Source organism: Bos grunniens, chromosome 1 (assembly GCF_055505025.1).
Source record: "Bos grunniens cultivar Pamir isolate PY7600 chromosome 1, Bosgru_T2T1.0, whole genome shotgun sequence".
NCBI lineage: Eukaryota > Metazoa > Chordata > Mammalia > Artiodactyla > Bovidae > Bos > Bos grunniens.
In genome coordinates this window covers 80,655,568-80,675,292 of record NC_141165.1, presented here as the reverse complement: position 1 = coordinate 80,675,292, position 19,725 = coordinate 80,655,568, and the positions used below count along the sequence as shown (strand labels likewise).

Here is a 19,725-nt window from a genome sequence, read left to right as displayed (position 1 = left end):
TTGCTGAGGTCCATGTATGGAATGTTACTAGATTATTAATTGTCAAAGATAATAAGGGGCTCAAAGAACATTTAGCCCAACTTTCTCATTTTGTGGGTATAGATACCAAAGCTGTGTTAGAACATAAACAATGGACACATGAGCTCCTTGGAAGTGTAAACCCAGTCTAGAGTTCAATCTAATAAAATGAAATAGAAGGGGTGAAAGCCTCAATGGACTTAAGAGGTAACAAGAGACTTTCAAGGTCACATTGATTAATATGTGGGCTTTTTTTGTGATAAAGAAGTGCTTTTTCACTAAATCACAGCATTGGCTAAATTTATCAAAATATAATTATAGTTCTCCACCAGAGAACAGTTAATGTCCATGAGAGACAACATTCAAAAGATGTGGGATTACCTATTCTTCTGTTATTGTTATGTCATCCAGCTCTACTATTATCGGCTAGGTTGTGTCCTCCACTCCAAATTCATATGTTGAAGTTGAGTACTTCAGAATGAGACTGTATTTGGAGATAGGTCTTGAAATTAAGTCAAAGCAAGTTGATATGGGTGGACCCTAATCCAATAAAACTGATGCTCTTACAAGAAGAGAGGACTGGGACACAGAAGACATGGGGGGAAAAGATGCTAAGACCTGAGGATAAGATGTTCCTGTACAAGCCAAACAGCGATGAATGAAACAACCATGCTGGCACGTTGATCTGGGAATTCCAGCTTCTAGAACAATAAGAAATCATATTTCCATTGTTTAAGCCACCAATCTGCAGTATTTTGTAATGGAAGCCTAGAAAAACAAATATATTTATTAAATGGTAGGAAACAATGTTTTAAAATACTCCCATAACCTAGATGGGAGTTTAAAAAACAAAGTAAAGCCTGAAAGCTAAAAGGGGACCTCAGGGAGTCAAAGAACTAAGCCTTAAAATGGTAAGTCTTCAGAGGAACCTCAGTTTTTTCAAGATTTTTTTTCAGAGCAAAAACAATATTAATCTGTTGTAAAAGAAAAATTGGTATACTATGAAGTAAAATGCTGACTCTACATGAACTTTCAGAAGAAAAAAACGTGGGTTTGTAATAAAATTTGCAGTAATGGTAGAATGCTTTGGATTATATTCTTAGATTCCCAGAGATCTGGTGTTCATTTGCTTTATATGGAAATTTTAGTGAAAAGTTTGAAAAGCATTGTTTTAAGTGCATTTGATGCTTCTCAAATATTCTTTCATCTATATGGCATGCTGAGGCTTTTGCTCAGTTGTGTCTGATTCTTTGTGACCCCATGGACTATATAGTCCATGGCATTCGTCAGGTCAGAATACTGGAGTGGGTAGCTGTTCCCTTCTCTAGGGGATCTTCCCAACCCAGGGATCGAACCCAGGTCTCCCTCATTGCAGGTGGATTCTTTCCCAGCTGAGCCACCAAAGAAGCCCTTATTCTGTTCTAGGCACTTAAAAAACTGCCAAGAATAACAGACATGAACAGGTTCTACTGCCAGCCCTGTTCACATATGAATAAACCTCCATCTCTAGACAACTCTGATGTATGTCTGGTTTGAAAAGGAACCACCAATGGAGAATGTTCTCAGAAGCTCAACCTTTCTCTCTGTACATCTCTTTCAGCTAATCTCAGCTAAGCCAATGAGGTGAAGAGTAACTCTTTCTGGATAAATGCTTCCTTCTTCTCCTCCCCAGCTTCACATCATTTGGATAAGGGTTCAGGAACAGAAGCAAAAAGGGAAAGACACCACAAGCGTCAGCCTACCTTAACATGCAGGTATAGTTTCCCGTGTCATTGAGAAGCGTGGGCCGGAACCAGAGCACGTCTTTCTCCTTACTAATGCGGTTCTCAGGGAGGCGGAAGTTAATTGGCTCCTCCAGGTCCCGGTCCTGCCTGGTCCAATACCAGATGAGAGTAAGGCCTGCTGAATGGGCTGTGCTGTAGTTATATTTCAAGAAGTGTTCAAAGAGTGGGCACTTGATACGAGCTGGTTCATCTTCATACACTTGGATCTGCCTCATGGTATCTAGTCCCCAGTCATCGCAGCGTTCTGGAATAATCAAAAAGAAAGAAAAGGCAGCTGAATCATCTCACCTCCAAAGAACATACCTTCTCCTTAAGATACCCCCAACCTTTTTCAGGACTCTCTTCTCTGGTCATATTAATTAGCCTCTTTCTAACAAATGCTTATAATAGACAGTTGTGCTGTAAGGAAATGACTTCCTCTCATTCTTTCATCATCTTTTGACTATCTCTTGGATAACAGTGTGATCTGATAGTTTGATCCTGTTGAATCCAACAAGGTATGAGGGAGAATCTCACCTGGACAAGAAATCATGTATTCTTTCACTCCTCTGGGGACAAAGGCAATTCTAAGGATAAGATCTTAACTGAAAAGAGAAGCCCCCTAGTTCTCCTCTGGTCTCCGAATTTGGGGGCTAAATCGTCACTGTCCAATAGCAGTAAAATGCCTGCCACATATTTAAGTAAAACGCCTGCCACATCATTTTAGATGTCTCGATTGCCACATTAAAGAAATAAAAAGAAGCAGGCACAATTAATTTTTATATTTTATTAAACTTGATACATCTAAAACATCACAAATATTAATATTTTATACTTACATTCTTTTTTATAATCAATCTTAAAAATTCAATATACTTTACACTTGTTGCACATATCTGACCGACTACAATACACAGGAAAGGTTTCTAGTAAGAGAGAGATACATAGGGTAGAGCTTAGGCACCCTGCTGGTAGCTAGACCCTACAGAAGCAGAACTGTCAGACCTTTTCACAGCTGATCAAAGATGTAAGAGCAGGGCCAGCTTGCATCAACTGAGTTGAACTTATCTTACTAGAACTGCCCAGACAACTTACAGACTCATGAGCAATAATACATGAGTGATAAATTAAAAGAGGTTTGTGATCATTTGTTAGGCAACATCTTGGGGGTAACAGATAGCTAATAAAACAACTAACAGTGACTAATGTTGATAAGAGCAAAGAGTTTGAAGATTTATGACTTGCAAAATGTTTTGTAAGTAAGTAATAAATCTCTAAATAAATAATAGATCTCTGGGAAATTTAACAAACTGATGTTTCTAAGACTCAACAAATTAGTACTGTTTACAACTGTAATGCTTCATTTAGAAACACCTTTTAAAATCCAATATACAAAAAAAGAACTGGAAAGACCAACATTTTGTTCACATTAAGACAAATTGATATTAAAATATTTTAATTAAACATATATCATAACGTTCTTTAAATATATTTTCACCCACACTGCAAAGTTGTAGAATTAGGTCATTTAGTTTACAGGACATTTTAACCACTGTTTTGTTTTTTTTTTTTTCAGATAAGTAAGTCAGGTTGAATACATGCATCTAATTTCATCCCTTAATGAAACTTCACTAAAACTAATTTTTTGAGACATTATCCCAAGTAATAGCAATAATAAGAGAAAAGACAATAGCAATACCATAATGGACAAAATGGTGACCAGTTTGGCCCATTTAAATGAAAAGTCCTAAATGAGGAGAGGAAAGCTGGAGAACAAACCAATCTGCAAAGTAGAATGCAAAAAACATCAGGAGAAAGTGTCACTATCAAGATAAGTAATCACTACTACCTTAACACCCAATATTTCTGGGCTCTCTTCCTAGGCATATTGTAAGATTGTACTTTTATGTCCTTCTGAAATAAGAGGATGCCATGTGACTCACTTTGGCCAAAATGATGTACCAAGTGTCACATGTAGTGAGTGTTTTAAGAGCCAGAGTATGTTTCACTATGCTTCCTTTTCTTCTGCCTTAGCAAATATGAAAACATAGACATTGAGACTCCTTTAGCTTATTTCCCTTGATATAGATGGCGTATGGAAAAGCTTTACTATTTTAAGTCATAGAGAATTAGGATTGCTTATTACCAATATGAATCATCTATATTATCCTGGCAAATGCAACCACATACCTTAAAAATAAGCACATATATACAATAGTAAAATAAGGAGAAGTAGATGAAGAGTATGTCTAAAAGTGACATTTTTTGTTCCAAGCTCACCCTCCTGGCACTCAGTAACCTTTCTCACTGAGCTTCAAGGATTGGAACAGCCAGGAGAGTGTAAACAGACTTTACACTCCAGGCAGGAGAATGAATGAATCTTCTCTAGAAACCTGACTACTTTCAGAGGAAAGAATCTAACAATCTTACTAAGAGAGAATTTTTTTAAACGACTTATACAGCCATATCATTTAACATAAAAAGCTCAAGATTAACAAACCCCACATACACACTTAGAATTTCTAATCAGCTTCCTAATCACTTCTTAAATACGAACAGCCCTAGGAGACATCTGAAAAAAATCTCTACTATTAACAGTAACACCCAAAGAAACATTGTAAAAAAAATTTGATAAAACCAAAATTATTCAAGAAATCTTTGAAAACAAAACTATCATTAACATCCTCAGAGAGATAAGGAAACTTCTACATTCATCAAGCGAGAACAGGATGATACAACAAAGGAATATTCAGAGAAAAACAAAAATCTCATTAAAATTAAAAAGTGATTAAAGAGAGGTACATTTTAATAAATGGTTTATTTGGAAGTTGAAATTGAGAATTTTCTAAAGAGTAGAATACAAAGAAAAATAAAAAATAGACAAGAAAGTTAGAAGACTAGTCCAGGAGTCTTAAGATCTCCTTAATAGAATCCCCAAAAGAAAAAAAAAAAAAAGGAGAAAACTCTCAATTAAATAATTCAAAGCAAAAACAAATCTCAGAACTAAAATACATAACCTTCTAAATTAAAAAGAGCTGTCAATTGCTCCAGTACTGTGGATGGAAACAGACTTGCACCACAAAAATATTTTTTAAAACCGAAAAAAGAAAAGATTATATAAACTACTGGCAAGTAAGAAAGAGGAAAAAAAATAGTCACATACTAGGAAGACTAGGAATCAGAATGGCTTTGCAACTTTTAAAAACAAGACTAGAAACTAGAAGATAATGACTCAATGCATCTTATGGAAATGTTTTATCAATCTTGAATCTTAAACCCAACTAACATTTTCAGACACATAAAGACTCAGTAATTTTTCTTCCTATACTATTTTTCAAGAAGCTTCTGGGGAATTTGTGTCCAGAAAAAAAAAGAGAGGAAAAACAACAGAGGCAAAAATGAGATCAAGGATTAGAAGGATCCAACTAAAGAGAGAGGGGAAGGGATTCCCAGGATAACAATGCAGAACATCCTAGGAAAGCAGCTATACATTAGGGTTTGATGGTAAATCGGTATAGATAGAAGGAAAATGGAGATCACCAACAAAGGAAAAAAACTGTAACTGATGGATTATCTGATTAGATTACCACAGTGAACAATTATGCTGAAGGGCAATTGAAAAGTATAAAAATATTTACCAAAAGATACTAATTAGGGATTTCTCTGGTGGTCCAGTGGTTAAGACTCCCTATTTTCATTGCAGGGGTTGCAAATTCAATCCCTGGTCAGAGAACTAAGATCCCACATGATGAACTAAGATCCCACATAATTTAAATTGATCCCATATCCTTTTTTAAATTGTTATTTTGGCTAGGGACTTTTGCTTTGTTTTGTTTTAATGTGGACCATTTTAAAAGTCTTTATTGAACTCGTTACAATCTTGTTCTATGTTTTGAATTTTTTGGCTGTGAGGCATGTGGGATCTTAGCCCCTACAACCAGGGACCCAACCCACACCCAGTGCATTGGAAAGCAAAGTCTTAACCACTGGACTGCCACAGAAATCCCAGCCCTAAGAAGTCTTTATGACCCTGAACAATAATTAATAATAGCAAGACAGATGATAAGTGACAGGTGGATTTTTTTTTTTTTTGGTAAAGATAAGAGAATGCTAATTGTGAAAATGAAATGGAAAAAGAGAATCAAAACCAGAAGCATGTACTCAGGCAGACAAATTTAGAACAAAGTTTGAAATGAAATTTTGGTGTTCACCGGGGCAGACTGTGGCAGAGACTGGGTAAATGTTCATTAGTTCTGTTTTCTCTTCTTGGCCCGTATGAAACCTGCACATCCTTGGCAATTGGGTTGGGACCATGTGACTTGGTTCTGGCCAGTGAGGGACCGGAAATACTATACAACTTGAAATTCTCAGCATAATCTTTGGTGCTTTCTCTTTCCCTTCCATGGAGTCCTTGAATTTGCGAAAAGTGCAGCATGACAACATGGAAGGAGCCTGGATTCCTGCCATCAGTCAAAGCAGGGCTTCTCAGGAAAGCTTTGAAAGTTTCTCACTTTCAAAGAGTTAAGCCAAATCTCTATCAATTAAGGCACTGAGATGTAAGACACTAATTTGTTATAGCAAGTAGTATTGACTAATAAAGGAAGCCAGAATTTTTCTCTCATAATATAATAATAAATCAAGAGCAAACAGACTTATTTTTAAAACAACATGTTAAAGGCCCTTACATAGTAAAATTTAAACACAGGTTAACAAAAATGTCTGTTTTATTCACTGAATATCTTTTCAACCAAATTAAATGTAATACAGTGTCAAGGGGAAAAGCCATCTTATATCTGCAGTGTATCTCCCTTACAGAATATTTCATGGGTCAAATGAGTATATCTATAGAGTGAATCAGACTCCTTTACAATAGGGACCAAAAAACACACATATTAGTATTTGTAAGCATTAGTAAAAATGATATTAGTATTGAGTTTTTGGGGGGGGGCATTTACCCATTTGAAATTAGTTCTGAGAGTTCTTTAACTTTCCCTAGCCAGCCACCTGAGGGAACTTTGTCAGAGATTTTTAAATTATTCAATGAACAAATAAAAATAAAATCTATGACAATGGACAGGAGTGTCATGCAATACCAAATTAATTATACGATTCACTGCAGGCACCAGGCAAAGAAGATACTGGGGAAATGGCTGTTATGCAAATAGATGTACCTCTAATAACAGCAAAGGGAATTTAACGAATTACTGGCACAGAGAATTACTTTTTTGTTTAAAATGTCCCTTCTCACCCAGAGAACTCCATAGTGGAAGTCCTCTCTAAGCTGGCCCCTCTAAGCTGGGAGGACTATAAAGTCATCATTTCCCTCAGTCAAAGGATTTCTTACGGCTGGGGCTTGGTGGCACAGAGGACTAATGGGAAGGTGCAAAGCCAAGCCGCTGGAAAATCAACCCGCGCTCCTGACAGCAATTAGCATTTATATAGCAGGGTATACATTTTAACTAATTAATCTCACAACACCCTCTTGGGCTTTCATGCCCATTCCCACATTACATGCCAGGAAATGAAGACAGAAAGATTAATTGACTTACTTTTGCCTGAGTGGTAGCACAAATAAAAGCTGCCTGAACATAGCTCTGGGAGGCTTGTTGCAAAGCTATGTTCACACATACAAAGCAAGATATTTCCCACAGGAAAGCTACTCATATATTTGTATTTATTAACTATTTACTGGAAGCCTGCTGTGTTGGGTGCTACAGTAAAGAGAATGTAAATTTAAGAAATCAAGAAGCTCAAGTATAGGAGGAAAAAAAGGAGGGGGAGGAGTTTTAAATATTGGAAGAACTAAGGTGGAATTAATGTCTATATGTAATTATTTGCCCTGTGCCACTTACTTACAACCTTGGACAAAATGCTTCCCCCTCAGATTCATGTGTCATATGCCTATTGTATAGTGCTGTATGGAAAGCTGAGGTCTAGAGACATGTAAAGAGCTCAGTATATATTAGCTGGATCTGCATGATAAACCTTAGTGGGTCTTTGTCCAGCAAGAGGTTAATAATGTTGGAAAGAGAAAGACATAGACACAAAATTAATTAAAAGAAAATACTTGGTAGAATGAATGAACCAACTGTTAAAACAGGCTTCTAAGCAGGACAGTAGTCATTATATTAGTATAGTATAGTAGTGTAGTGTAGTATAGTATCATATAGTGTAGTATGGTATAGTGTAGTATTGTATAGTAAAGTATAGTATAGTATAGTATATACATGGTGCAGGTAGAAATAACAATCCTGAGATTGAGTTTAGATGAGAACCAGGCCCTTTTAACATCCTATCTTAGAATGTGGCATAGATGAAGTCACCTTAAAAACTCCTATCAGCCCCTTCTAGTAGTCCTATGTCTGAGGGCAGAGACTCAGTCTAATGCAAGGCTGGTTTTACAACCATCTTGGTAATTTTGAATAGTTTTGTTTTTCTAGTAGTATACTTGGCTCCTCATGAAAATTACCCTGGTACTGTGACCCAGACCCACTCCAGTGTTCTTGCCTGGAGAATCCCAGGGACGGGGGAGCCTGGTGGGCCGCCGTCTATGGGGTCGCACAGAGTCGAACACGACTGAAACGACTTAGCAGCAGCAGCAGCAGCAACTGTGACCCAGAGAGAATCTAAAGTGTGAGCAAGCTGGTTAGGCTGGGAAGCAACACTAAATGAGTGACATGAAGACAAGAAGTAAATCAACAGACTAAGTGTGGGCAAGTCTCTGAGGTAAGATAGAGAAGTGTCAGACACAAAACCCTTAGCAGGAGCCCTGAGGGAGAAGACATGCACAGAGCATTAACATTGGGGTTAACAAACATGATTCAGAAGCAGACTTTAATACCCACTGACTGTATTAATTCAACTAAAAATAACTACTGAGCAACCCATCCTGCGTGTGTGTGTCACTTCAGTCATGCCTGACTCTTTGCGACCGTATGTACTGTATCCCATCAGGCTCCTCTGTCCATGGGATTCTCCAGGCAAGAATGCTGGAGTAGACTGCTATGCCCTCCTTCAGGGAATCTTCCCGAGCCAGAGATGGAACCTGAGTCTCTTATGTCTCCTGCATTGGCAGGCAGCTTCTTTACCACTAGCACCACCTAAGCCAAGTACTGAAGCAGGTGTTTAGAATTCATTGGTGAATTAAATAAAGGTCTCACAGAGTATACCTTCTTACATAAGGAGACTGACAATAAAAATGCTAAGTAAGAAAAGCATAGGGTACACTGGAAGGTAATAAGCCAATGAAACAAAGAAAAACACTGAATCTCATAAGAGGGATCAAGAATGAGGGAATGGGGGAGAGAAGAGAGTCATAAGTAGGAAATTTTTAAAAAGATAGGCAGGGTAAGTCATTCAACTATAATAAACCTCAGTTTCCACATCCAAAACATGAAGATTATAATAGTACAGAGTACTTAAGAAAAACAGAGTGAGGCGGGGATAAAAAGTACTATAGAAACTATAAAGCTCTATGCATGTACCCCTTGCAATTCATATGTAGACTGCCATTCTCTGCGTGACCTGTGGAAAATGATTCTTCTCTCCAGGTCTGTGGTAGAAACTGTTAAACATGTCTCATTTACCATGTTCCTGCATCCTTCTTTTTTTAGCATTTGGGAATTTCCACTTGGGTATACAGCCATTCAGAATAAAGGCTACATTTTCCAGCTTCAGTCTCACCTGGACAGAGTCAGGGGACTAAGTTCTGGCCAATGGAATATGTGTGAAATCATCATGTGGGAGATTTCAGAAAGTTGCCTTGAGAAACATTGACATACTGGATGTTTCCTGGGCTTTGCTACTACCCTACTTCTTCCATCTTGCTGCTGGAAACTTGAAAAGTGACAGCTGAAACTACCTTATTGACCATAAGAATAAAGGCCACACCCTGAAGATGGAGGAAGGTGAAAGTGAGAGGAGATGGGGCCGTGAATGAAGTATGGAGCAGCTTAATCAAACCTGAATATTCTACCTCTAGATTTTACATAAGAAATATCCTTTCTGCTAGAAGTGTGGTCCATGACCACTATCTCATTAGCACCCCTTGAGAATCTGTCAGAATTACAGACTTCCAGGCCCCACATATACTCACTATATCAGAATCTACAGTTTAACAAGATCCCTAGGTGATTTCTATGGAAGTATTAATTTATTTTGAATCTTCTTATTCACAGCTGATCATTATCCTAATTGATAACAATGTCCTATTTCATCTCTTATAATAAGTAGGTTGTTGAACTATTTCTGAGGTTGTATCCACCCTGTCAGTCTATGACTCCGATTAACATTTACATTTAAAAATATATTCTCTTTTGTTCCTCTGTGGAAAAAAATATTTAAACCATCCAGATATTTTTTTTAGCAGTGTCTTATTATAAACCACCAGTTTTCAGAAAATAAAATCTATAAACTACATTTCCTAGAGCATGATTTAAGTGAAAAAAAAATAGATGATTAAAACTTAGATAATTTTTATTCAGAGCAGAGCTACTCAAAGGTCTAGAAAATGTTGCTGAAATTTAATAGTTGTCAACTAAGCCATCACAAGGAGAGAGACAAGTTCCTGATGGGGGAGGAAAGCTGGAGAGGCTCTGAGCACCCATCAGACATCTCAGGATGCTTGTACTGTTCAATAATACTCAGCTAATAACTGGCAGATGGCTTTCCTGGACCAGATAATTAGACATACCTTACTCCCACTAAAGAAGGGAGTTTTCTTGATTGAAAAAAAAAAAAAAAAAAGAACTAGCTCCAAGAGGATAAGATTTGCCAGATAAGAAATTCAGAAAGTGTGTTGGGGGAGGGTAAAGATCTACAAGTTACAGCTTCAGTTTTGCAGTTTAGAGTTTGCTGCTAGAAAAAGTATTATTCCAGATAGTATATAACGCTTCCTTGACACACTGAGCACTTATCATTACACTGACCTAAAGGCTGCTATTTTATATCAATTAGAAGTGGTAGTCCTTACAATTAAAACAACAACAAAAAAGTAGAGAAAGTCATTACCAGGCAAAGAAGAAAATAAAGATAAGAGGTGAAAAAGGACAATGAAATCTCACAATTGGTTGAAAACAACAAAACCAGTGATGTTTAGATCTAAAACATACACCAAAGCAGGCGATACTCACAGTTACAAAATCAAACCATCTGAAGGATCACAGAGTTACGATCTTTCTTTGTCTGGCACCGGCACTCTAGGGTCTCTGAACAGTTTGGTTTTTATTCAATACCTGCCATGTGGCTGTTTTTCTCCCAGTCTGTGAACATGAGTGTCACTTTCTACAGAGCTCTCCTTGTGGCAGAGGACTTGAGAAAAAACCCTGGTGCTCTAGAAATGTTTACAGTTCTTAGGTCTAGAAGAGCTGCTGAAGGTCTCCAGGCTCACTCTTGGTCTCCATCAAGTCATCCCCCAACTGGTGTCTGGAGCACCAACAAAGAGACCCTTCATCATCATGAGTTAATGTCCAAGAAAGGCCCATAGCTGCCCTTCCTGCTGCTGCGTATAATAAGGAGAAATATGGAATAGCATTATCTAACAGCTGCCTAGAAAAGGCTCTGCTTCTCTCATCAAAGTGGCAGCAGGGGTGAGCAGACTAAAGAATGGATTGTGGGTGTGTTGCCTCTTTACCATGGTTCCATTATTTTCTTTAAAAAAAAATCACTGTAATGAGCATCCTCATGTGGCTGAAGGGAGTGATTTTCTTTGCAGGGCTGTTGTGACAATAAATAAACTGGCTTATGTCAAGTGTGACACAGTGCACTAGGGAAACTCTAAGCAGTCATTAGCTGGTTTTTATGTTTTTTCCCCAAGCAATTTTTTCTAATCCATGATTAAGATGTAAATATCCAATTACTATTCACATAAAATCAGCAGCCTTCGCTCTCTTTATTTTCATTATTACTCAATATTTGCTTGGCTCCTAGAGTTGTAGGGGATATAAAAAAAATGTAGCACAAAGCAAGGTCTTTGCTTTCAAATCTTCATTCAAGAAGTAGGCCCTCAGTATTGGAAGTAAAGGCATTTTGGACATCATCACAGAATCCCAAAACACATGGGTCTTAGATCTGGTTGTAGCCTTCTATTCCAGTAGATATCTGATAATACCCTCATTTCACAGATGAGGTGAATGAAGCTAAGAGAAGATAAAAGACATACCTGAGAGATGGGCTAATTATATATGATAGAGGTGGGGAGGGACCAAATAGATCTCATATCCTGACATGGCTTTCCCTGTAGAGCCTCTGCATGTCCTTTCTCAGTCATTTCTGACTCTGTGATACCATGGACTGTAGCCTGCCAGACTCCTCCATCCATGGCATTCTCCAGGCAAGAATACTGGAGTGGGTTGCCATTTCATTCTCCTGGGGATCTTTCTTACCCAGGGATTGAACTCAATCTCCTGCATTGGTAGGTGAATTATTTGCCACTGAGCCACCTGTGGAGTCTCTGGAGCCTGTCAATTCCAGTTTGAATCCTTATTCTGCTACATGCTAGCCATGGGGGCAAGTGCAAGTAAATATTCCTATGTGTCAAAGAAGGCTGGTTTTAAGACTAAACAGACAATCCTTTTTAATGCGTTCAACAGAGAGCTCTTCAGTAGTCCTCACTATTCTTAATATTATATTCCTCTCTTTCTTGATTCCAAACAGAGTATGGATAATTTCAAACTAAATATAGCCCGACAAATATTGTTAACATTTAACCTATGGGGACTCCCCTCTAACATGGTATTTGAGACTGTTAGACTACAAGGGAGTTTTTGAAACATCTAGAACAACCCTCCCATTTTATATATGAAGTAGCTAAGCCCAGAGAGCTAACTTGATGAATGACTCAGAGCTCACGGGCAAACATAGAAACTTTTTTTCAAGGCAAGTGTCATGTTCTTTCTACTCCATCATTCTGGTGAAATACAGATCTGTGCAAACATTCCCAGTTGGTATTAGCAATGTAAATAGTACAATAGCATATTCTCCTAGAAAACAGGTGGAAATGGGCAAGAAAGCCAATGCAGGAAGACTGAAACAGAAAAGAGTAATAGTGGAGCACAGGAGGGAACTCTACATGTGTTCTGCATAATAGAGCCACCCAATTCTCCCTCTCATTTTACAGGTGACATATGGGTCTTATCGTTGAGGCTGATATTAAAACAAGTGACAGCCCTGCCCATAGGTGTGGCACTTGGAAAGAAAGATTTCGTGCCCCAGCTTCCTCATGTGTAATAACACATGAAGCAAAATATGAAGCTAATGAAAGTTCCTACCTTGTGGACCAAATACAAGTTCCTGCCTCATGGAACTACTGACAGGGGTAAAAAAGATCACACAAGAAAATACCACATGCTTGGATGCCTAGTAACTTAACAAATTTTAGCTAAAATTATTATGTTGATTTTCACAGATGAGGGAAATAAAAACTGGAAAGATAGCAGGGAAAAGTACTACGTGCATTTGTTTCAAGCTTTTATTGTGTTTTACCAGAGTCCGGACAGAAAATTCAAAATTAAGAGTTGACTCTTAAAATGTAGAAAGCAGACTAAGCATAAACCTACTTCCTAATTAGCAATGATAGCCAAGCGATCACTTTTCCCTGTGATGGAAATGCAAAGCCCTCCATATACTCAAGTGGTCTCTATACCCTCCCTCCTTAAGTCTTGCATTCCAGTTGGAGGTTCAGGGAGGTGTGCTCAGTGCAAAGTACATCAGAGGCCTTCAATTTTTAATTAAAAGCTATATGATTCCCATGCCTCAAGATCGGCAATCATATTTTATAAACAATGACAAAGCTAAAGAAAAAAAAAAAAGAGCATCTTGTGAGCTTTGCCAGCAATCTCCCCATAAATTCTCAGGAAATTGCCTGGAGTAAAAGGGTGTTTGAGATCTTCATTACCTGCCAGAGGAAGAGACATGGGTTACAATCCTCCCAGTGCATTTAAGAGAGGCATCACCTATAAAATGCAAGTGCACTCTCATTCAATTTTAATAATGTGTCAAGCATGTAGATTTTTCTTGAAAGCTGGTAGTTACAGGCAGAAAACAAAACATTCTGAGAGAAAATCAGGTGAAGCAAGCAACAAAGCTGAGCATTAAGGGTCTGGGAAATGTCTAGGTGTGAATGATGACGGAGGGTACAGGAAGAATTCATAAGGTACAGGTTTCTGAGTGTCTGGGCTTCCAGTAGTTCCTCATCTAGAGAACAGTGTCAGCTTCCAAAAGGAGGAGCAGGGTCTTGGAAAGATAAATGCCAAGACTAAATCATGGTCTAAGTTTCTGAATGTTTAAGACACTTCTAACTCACGGTGCTTCTAAGAAAACGACTATGCATTGGAGCTAGAAGATTACAAATCATCCCGTTCCAGGACATGTTATACTGACTAGACTCTGGGACCAGAGGGCTGAAGGAATGCCTGAAAAAAGGACTGAGTTAGGAGCAGAGGCTGGATGGAATCGTCCAGATTCCTAGTTATCTGCCCCATGTCATGCATGACTTCTGCCTATAAAACCAATTACAAAAGATAATTTATACCACACTTCCATCAATTTTTGTTTTTCTTTACTCCTGGTGTATCAAAGTTTGAACTTTTATGCTTAAATTTATGCTCAGCTACTTGACTCACTATAGGGTTTAGAACATTTGTCTCATATATTCATTGCCAAAGAGAAAGCAGAAAACACAAACCAACTTTTCTGAAATCCAGAGCTCTTGAAACATAGGAAGCAAAACAGAAGAACAAACTTTTAATATAGGAAGCAAAAGCAAACACTCTGAAGAAACCAAATGCAGAAGTTTTTAGCTAATAACCCTATTATCAGCCCTCTTTCACACAGTACACACATTTTCCATTGACACTCATGAAGGGTTATATGCCAATGTTCTGCCACTGAATAAAAGCAAATAATTATGATAAAGAAGAAAAATGAAAAGAGAAATAGGTGCTAGATCAAGAAAAGGGTCTGCAGTCATACCAAGAAGGCTTTTGGGAGCACACAACTTTGACTGTCATTGTATATATCTCTGTTTCGTGTATCTGTGTGTTCACTCAAGGTATATATCTCAAGGCAAAACTATTAAGACCAGGACACTCTTCTCTGGGTAATTTCCACCTCTCAATGCTGTGGCTCCCGGCCTTGTGGAGAAAGTGACAACAGAGGTGGTGGATTAGAAACTCTGTAATGACCTATATGGCAAAAGAATTTTAAAAAGAGTTCAGTTCAGTTCAGTTGCTCAGTCATGTCTGACTCTGCAACCCCATGGACTGCAGCATCCCAGGCTTCCCTGTCCATCACCAGCTACTGGAGATTACTCAAACTCATGTCCATCAAGTCAGTGATGTCATCCAACTATCTCATCCTCTGTTGTCCCCTTCTCCTCCTGCCTTCAATCTTTCCCAGCATCTGGGTCTTTTCAAATGAGTCAGTTCTTCACATCAGGTGGCCAAAGTATTGGAGTTTTGGCTTCACCATCAATCCTTCCAATGAATAATCAGGACTGATTTCTTTACGATTGACTGGTTTGATCTCCTTGCAGTCCAAGGGACTCTCAAGAGTCTTCTCCAACACCACAGTTCAAAAGCATCAATTATCTGGTGTTCAGCTTTCTTTATAGTCCAACTCTCACATCCATACATGACCACTGGAAAAACCATAGCTTTGACTAGATGGACCTTTGTTGGCAAAGTAATGAATGTCTCTGCTTTCCAATATGGTGTCTAGGTTTGTCATAGCTTTTCTTTCAAGGAGCAAGAGTCTTTTAATTTCAATGCTGCAGTCACCATCTGCAGTGATTTTGGAGCCCCCAAAAATAAAGTCTCTTACTGTTTCCATTGTTTCCCCATCTATTTGTCATGAAATGATGGGAGCAGATGCCACGATCTTAGTTTTCCAAATGTTGAGTTTTAAGTCAACTTTTTCACCCTCCTCTTTCACTTTCATCAAGAGGCTCTTTAGTTCTTCTTCACTTTCTGCCATAAGGGTGATGTCATCTGCATTTCTGAGGTTATTGATAACTCTCCTGGCAATCTTGATTCCAGCTTGTGCTTCATCCAGCCCACCATTTTGCATGATGTACTCTGAATATAAGTTAAATAAGCAGGGTGACAATATACAGCCTTGACATACTCCTTTCCTGATTTGGAACCAGTCTGTTGTTCTATATCCAGTTCTAACTGTTGCTTCTTAACCTGCATACAGATTTCTCAGGAGGCAGGTAAGGTCCCATCTCTTGAAGAATTTTCCACAGTGTGTTGAGATCCACAAAGTCAAAGGCTTTGGCATAGTCAATAAAGCAGAAGCAGATGTTTTTCTGGAACTCTCTTGCCTTTTCGATGATCCAATAGATGTTGGCAATATGATCTCTGATTCCCCTGCCTTTTCTAAATCCAGCTTGAACATGTGGAAGTTTACAGTCCATGTATTGTTGAAGCCTGGCTTGGAGGATTTTGAGCATTTTTTTGATAGCATCTGAGATGAGTGCAATTGTGTGGTAGTTTGAACATTCTTTGGCATTGCCTTTCTTTGGGATCTCCTGACTCCATGTTGCCCAACTCCATGTCTCCCGTGTCTCCTGCATTATAGGCAGATTTTTAACTGCTGAGCCACCAGGGAAGTCCCATAGTAAACTGCTGAGCCTTTTCTTTGACTATACAAATTCATTTTCAGACATATCTTTAAACTTCCTTGCCATTAAATATAGTTCCTGAGGTACATCTAATAGTATTCTTTATAGGGAATAACAATATAGGGTCAACAGATCTGATTTCTTGCACCAACTCTACCAGTGACAATACCATTACTATAATAATTACCACTATGGCCACCTAGTATTGAATATTTTCTATATGCCAAGTATTAAGTGCTTTACATTTATTATCTCTTTTAATTCTCACAACAACTCTTTCAGATGATTTTATTATTGTCCCCATTTAACAAGTGAGGAATGAGAGCCTTAGTAAGTCAAAGAGTACTTGCAGGATTACACGGTGTGAAATTAATTAAAAAAGGAGGCCCTCAGACTGAGGTGATTGTAATGTCTTGGAAGCCTACCTAAGCAATACAAAACCTAAGCCTGGGATACTTCAAGGTAAAGAAAGTCAAAATCTAAGGACAGTCACAAAGAGCCAACTGAGCTTTTTCATCTAATGCAACCATGTTAGCTATGGCCAAGCAAATAAATTCCTTGTCTTGCTGCCACCTCTTCTCTATAGAAGTCTTGCCCCTAGTTGCCCTCTGTGAAGTGCTCCTAACTACATCCAGTTTGGCACTGCCCAGTTTGAAGTGATTTTTGTTCAAATAAACTCTTAAAAACTTTAGTATGCCTGAATTTATCTTTTAACAATAGCAGGTAAGTGAGAGAAGAATTCTACCCCAGATCTGCCTCATTCCAGAGTCTAAAATTTAATCATGACTGTGGCCAAATAACTTCTCTTCTCTTGAATTTTGTTTTCTCATGGATACTACAAAGATGTAAAACCAGATGATCTCTAACTCTTTCCATCTCTGTAACGTGATGGGTTTATCGAGTGTTTTCTAGCTTGAATCTTAAAAATGTAAAATCAAGCCTGTTTTTCAGGGATATGGGTGGGAGTGGATGGGCACTTGTTAATAGAAAACTGACCAAACTGAGTAAGTTTCTTTACTGAGGAGAATAAAATCAGTGATTAGCAGTTTCCAGTGTCAGCAGGCACATGTCATAGCCAAGAGCAATGGGCGGATCACACCTGTCTGAATCAGAGTGTTATCATGTAGTCTCGTTTCCAGTGGACACTTCGAAGCTATCTTCATGCTCAACTTTCTCTCAAACACCCACTTTTAAAAAGCAGAGGAATCAGAAAAGTCAGCTCGTCCTCGAAGGCTGCTCCCTCGGGCATTGACTGCCTCTGTCTTATTAAGTATAGTCAGGCATGACTCAGCTCCTCCGTCAACTGTCTGGGAAGGAGAACATTTCATGCTGGTAGAAAATCACCTTAAGCAGAACAATGAAAGACATTTAAGGTACACAGTTAAAACTGGGTTGCTTATTACTCAAAATCAAATCGTCCTTTTCTTATTCTAGACAGTAAAGCATAATCACAGCCAGTAGGGATACAGACTGCATTTGCTTAGAACACATCGGATCATGCTGTCAGCTCCAGTTACCACTACCAGCCACTCAGACACCTCTTCTGTCTGGGTCGCAAAGCAAAGGGAACTGTGGGTTATGCCATGTCTTTCAATCAATAAACCCTCAGTGAGAACCTACTACATGCAATAGTTTCTAATTGACTCTTCTGGAGGCATAAAGACAAAGGGAAGATACAGTTTCTGCCCTCAAAGGTCTCACTATCTCAAGAAGGTAGACAGGCAAATAATTAATTTCAATGCAAAGCAAAATAAAGTAAATGCTAAAAAGAAAAAAGATGCACCATGTCATTAGAGGGCAGAAGGAGCTCTTAATTCCGACTGTAGGGGAGGGTGGAGAGTTCAATGAAGCCTTCACAGAAGAGACAGCATCTGATTTAAGCCTGAAAAATGAATAAAATGTGCACTGACAGACACAAAGGGAGGAGTCCAGGCAGGTGGAACATTGTAAGTAAAGGCATGACTAGTCTATAAATCAGCTGGGACTGGATTATAGGGTGTGGGATGATTTAGTTAAGCATAAGGGTGGGAGATTAGGTTTATACAGGGTAAGAAACTGACTTAGGAGTGACACATATTAATGATGACTATGGTAGAGATGAAGACTGGATTGGGAAATACGTTTGCTCCCTGGGGTTGTTCATGGCTCACACACATGTGTGCCTCCAGACATGTCAAGAATGGAATGCCTTTTGTTTTGTTTAGTCACTAAGTCATGTGCAACTCTTTGCAACCCCATGGCCTATAGCCTGCCAGGCTCCTTTGTCCATGGAGCTTCCCAAACAAGAATACTGGAGTGGGTTGCCATTCCCTTCTCCAGGGCATCTTCCCGATCTAGGGATCAAACCTGCATCTCCTGCATTGCAGGTGGATTCTTTACCACTGAGCCACCAGGGAAGTTATCCATTTGTTATTTCTGTGTTTACTTACACAACCACAAATGATGACAAAAGAAGCAATTACAGTAACCTGGGCTCAGGGATGGTGGACAATGAAGCTCTAGTCTCTTCTGAGGTGATCCTCTCACTCCACAATTGTTAGATTAGAGAACTATGATTTATCAAGATGAGAAAGACAAACTAGGATTTGTCAAGATGAGAAAGACATTGCCCAGTGCCTGTTCCTTTTCCACCCCAACCCCCAATATTATCTTCACTGATCATACATGAAGCAGCCACTTTACTATAATTTCTGGAACTTAATTATCCAAGACCTACATTGCTTCTCTCTTATGGAGTCTATGCTCAAAATATTTTAATAAACAGAAACTTCAATGAATAGCACTGCTCTGTAGTATAGCACACTATCTGTACATCCCCTATGGGACTCAGAATATCAGCCTATGGCTTACAGACCACTGAATATAGGGACTCTCTTTTCAACTACCAAAGTTTCCTTTTCACAGGACAACTGACCTTTTCAGCTTTACACCCCACATTGTGCCTGAACAAGCCAAGAAGTTCTGTAAACATGCAGAGTGAAAAGGAGAACAATGGTAGATTCAGTGACAGGCCGATAGGGCTTGAAGATAACTGGAAAAATTCAGGGTTAGCAAGATACAAGTTACAGATGAGAAAAAAATTTAAAAACATCCCACATCTGATAAAGAATGTAAACAGATATGTAAAGAGCTCTCAAAATTCAATGAGATAACAATTTAAAAAGGGATAAAACATTTCAACAGACATTTTATCAAAGAAACTATATAAAGAGAAAATAAACATATGAAAAAATGTCCCAAATCATTAGTCATTAGATAAATGCCAATTAGAAATCACAAAGGATACTACCACACACCCATTAGAATGGCTAATTTTTTTTAAAG

General features: G+C 38.5%; 1 protein-coding gene across 5 annotated transcripts in view; it reads right to left on the bottom strand.

The window, feature by feature from the left end:
* The window catches only part of IL1RAP (interleukin 1 receptor accessory protein), a 155,509-nt gene that overhangs the window by 58,712 nt on the left and 77,072 nt on the right, over positions 1-19,725 (bottom strand). For all 5 annotated transcript variants that reach the window (XR_015133952.1, XM_086319500.1, XM_086319518.1 and 2 more), the window contains exon 3: positions 1,761-2,046. Coding sequence is in view for 4 of the 5 variants with exons in the window: in XM_086319500.1 (XP_086175626.1) it covers positions 1,761-2,046 (286 nt within the window). In the remaining variant the exon portion in view is untranslated. The remainder of the gene's footprint in view (positions 1-1,760; positions 2,047-19,725) is intronic.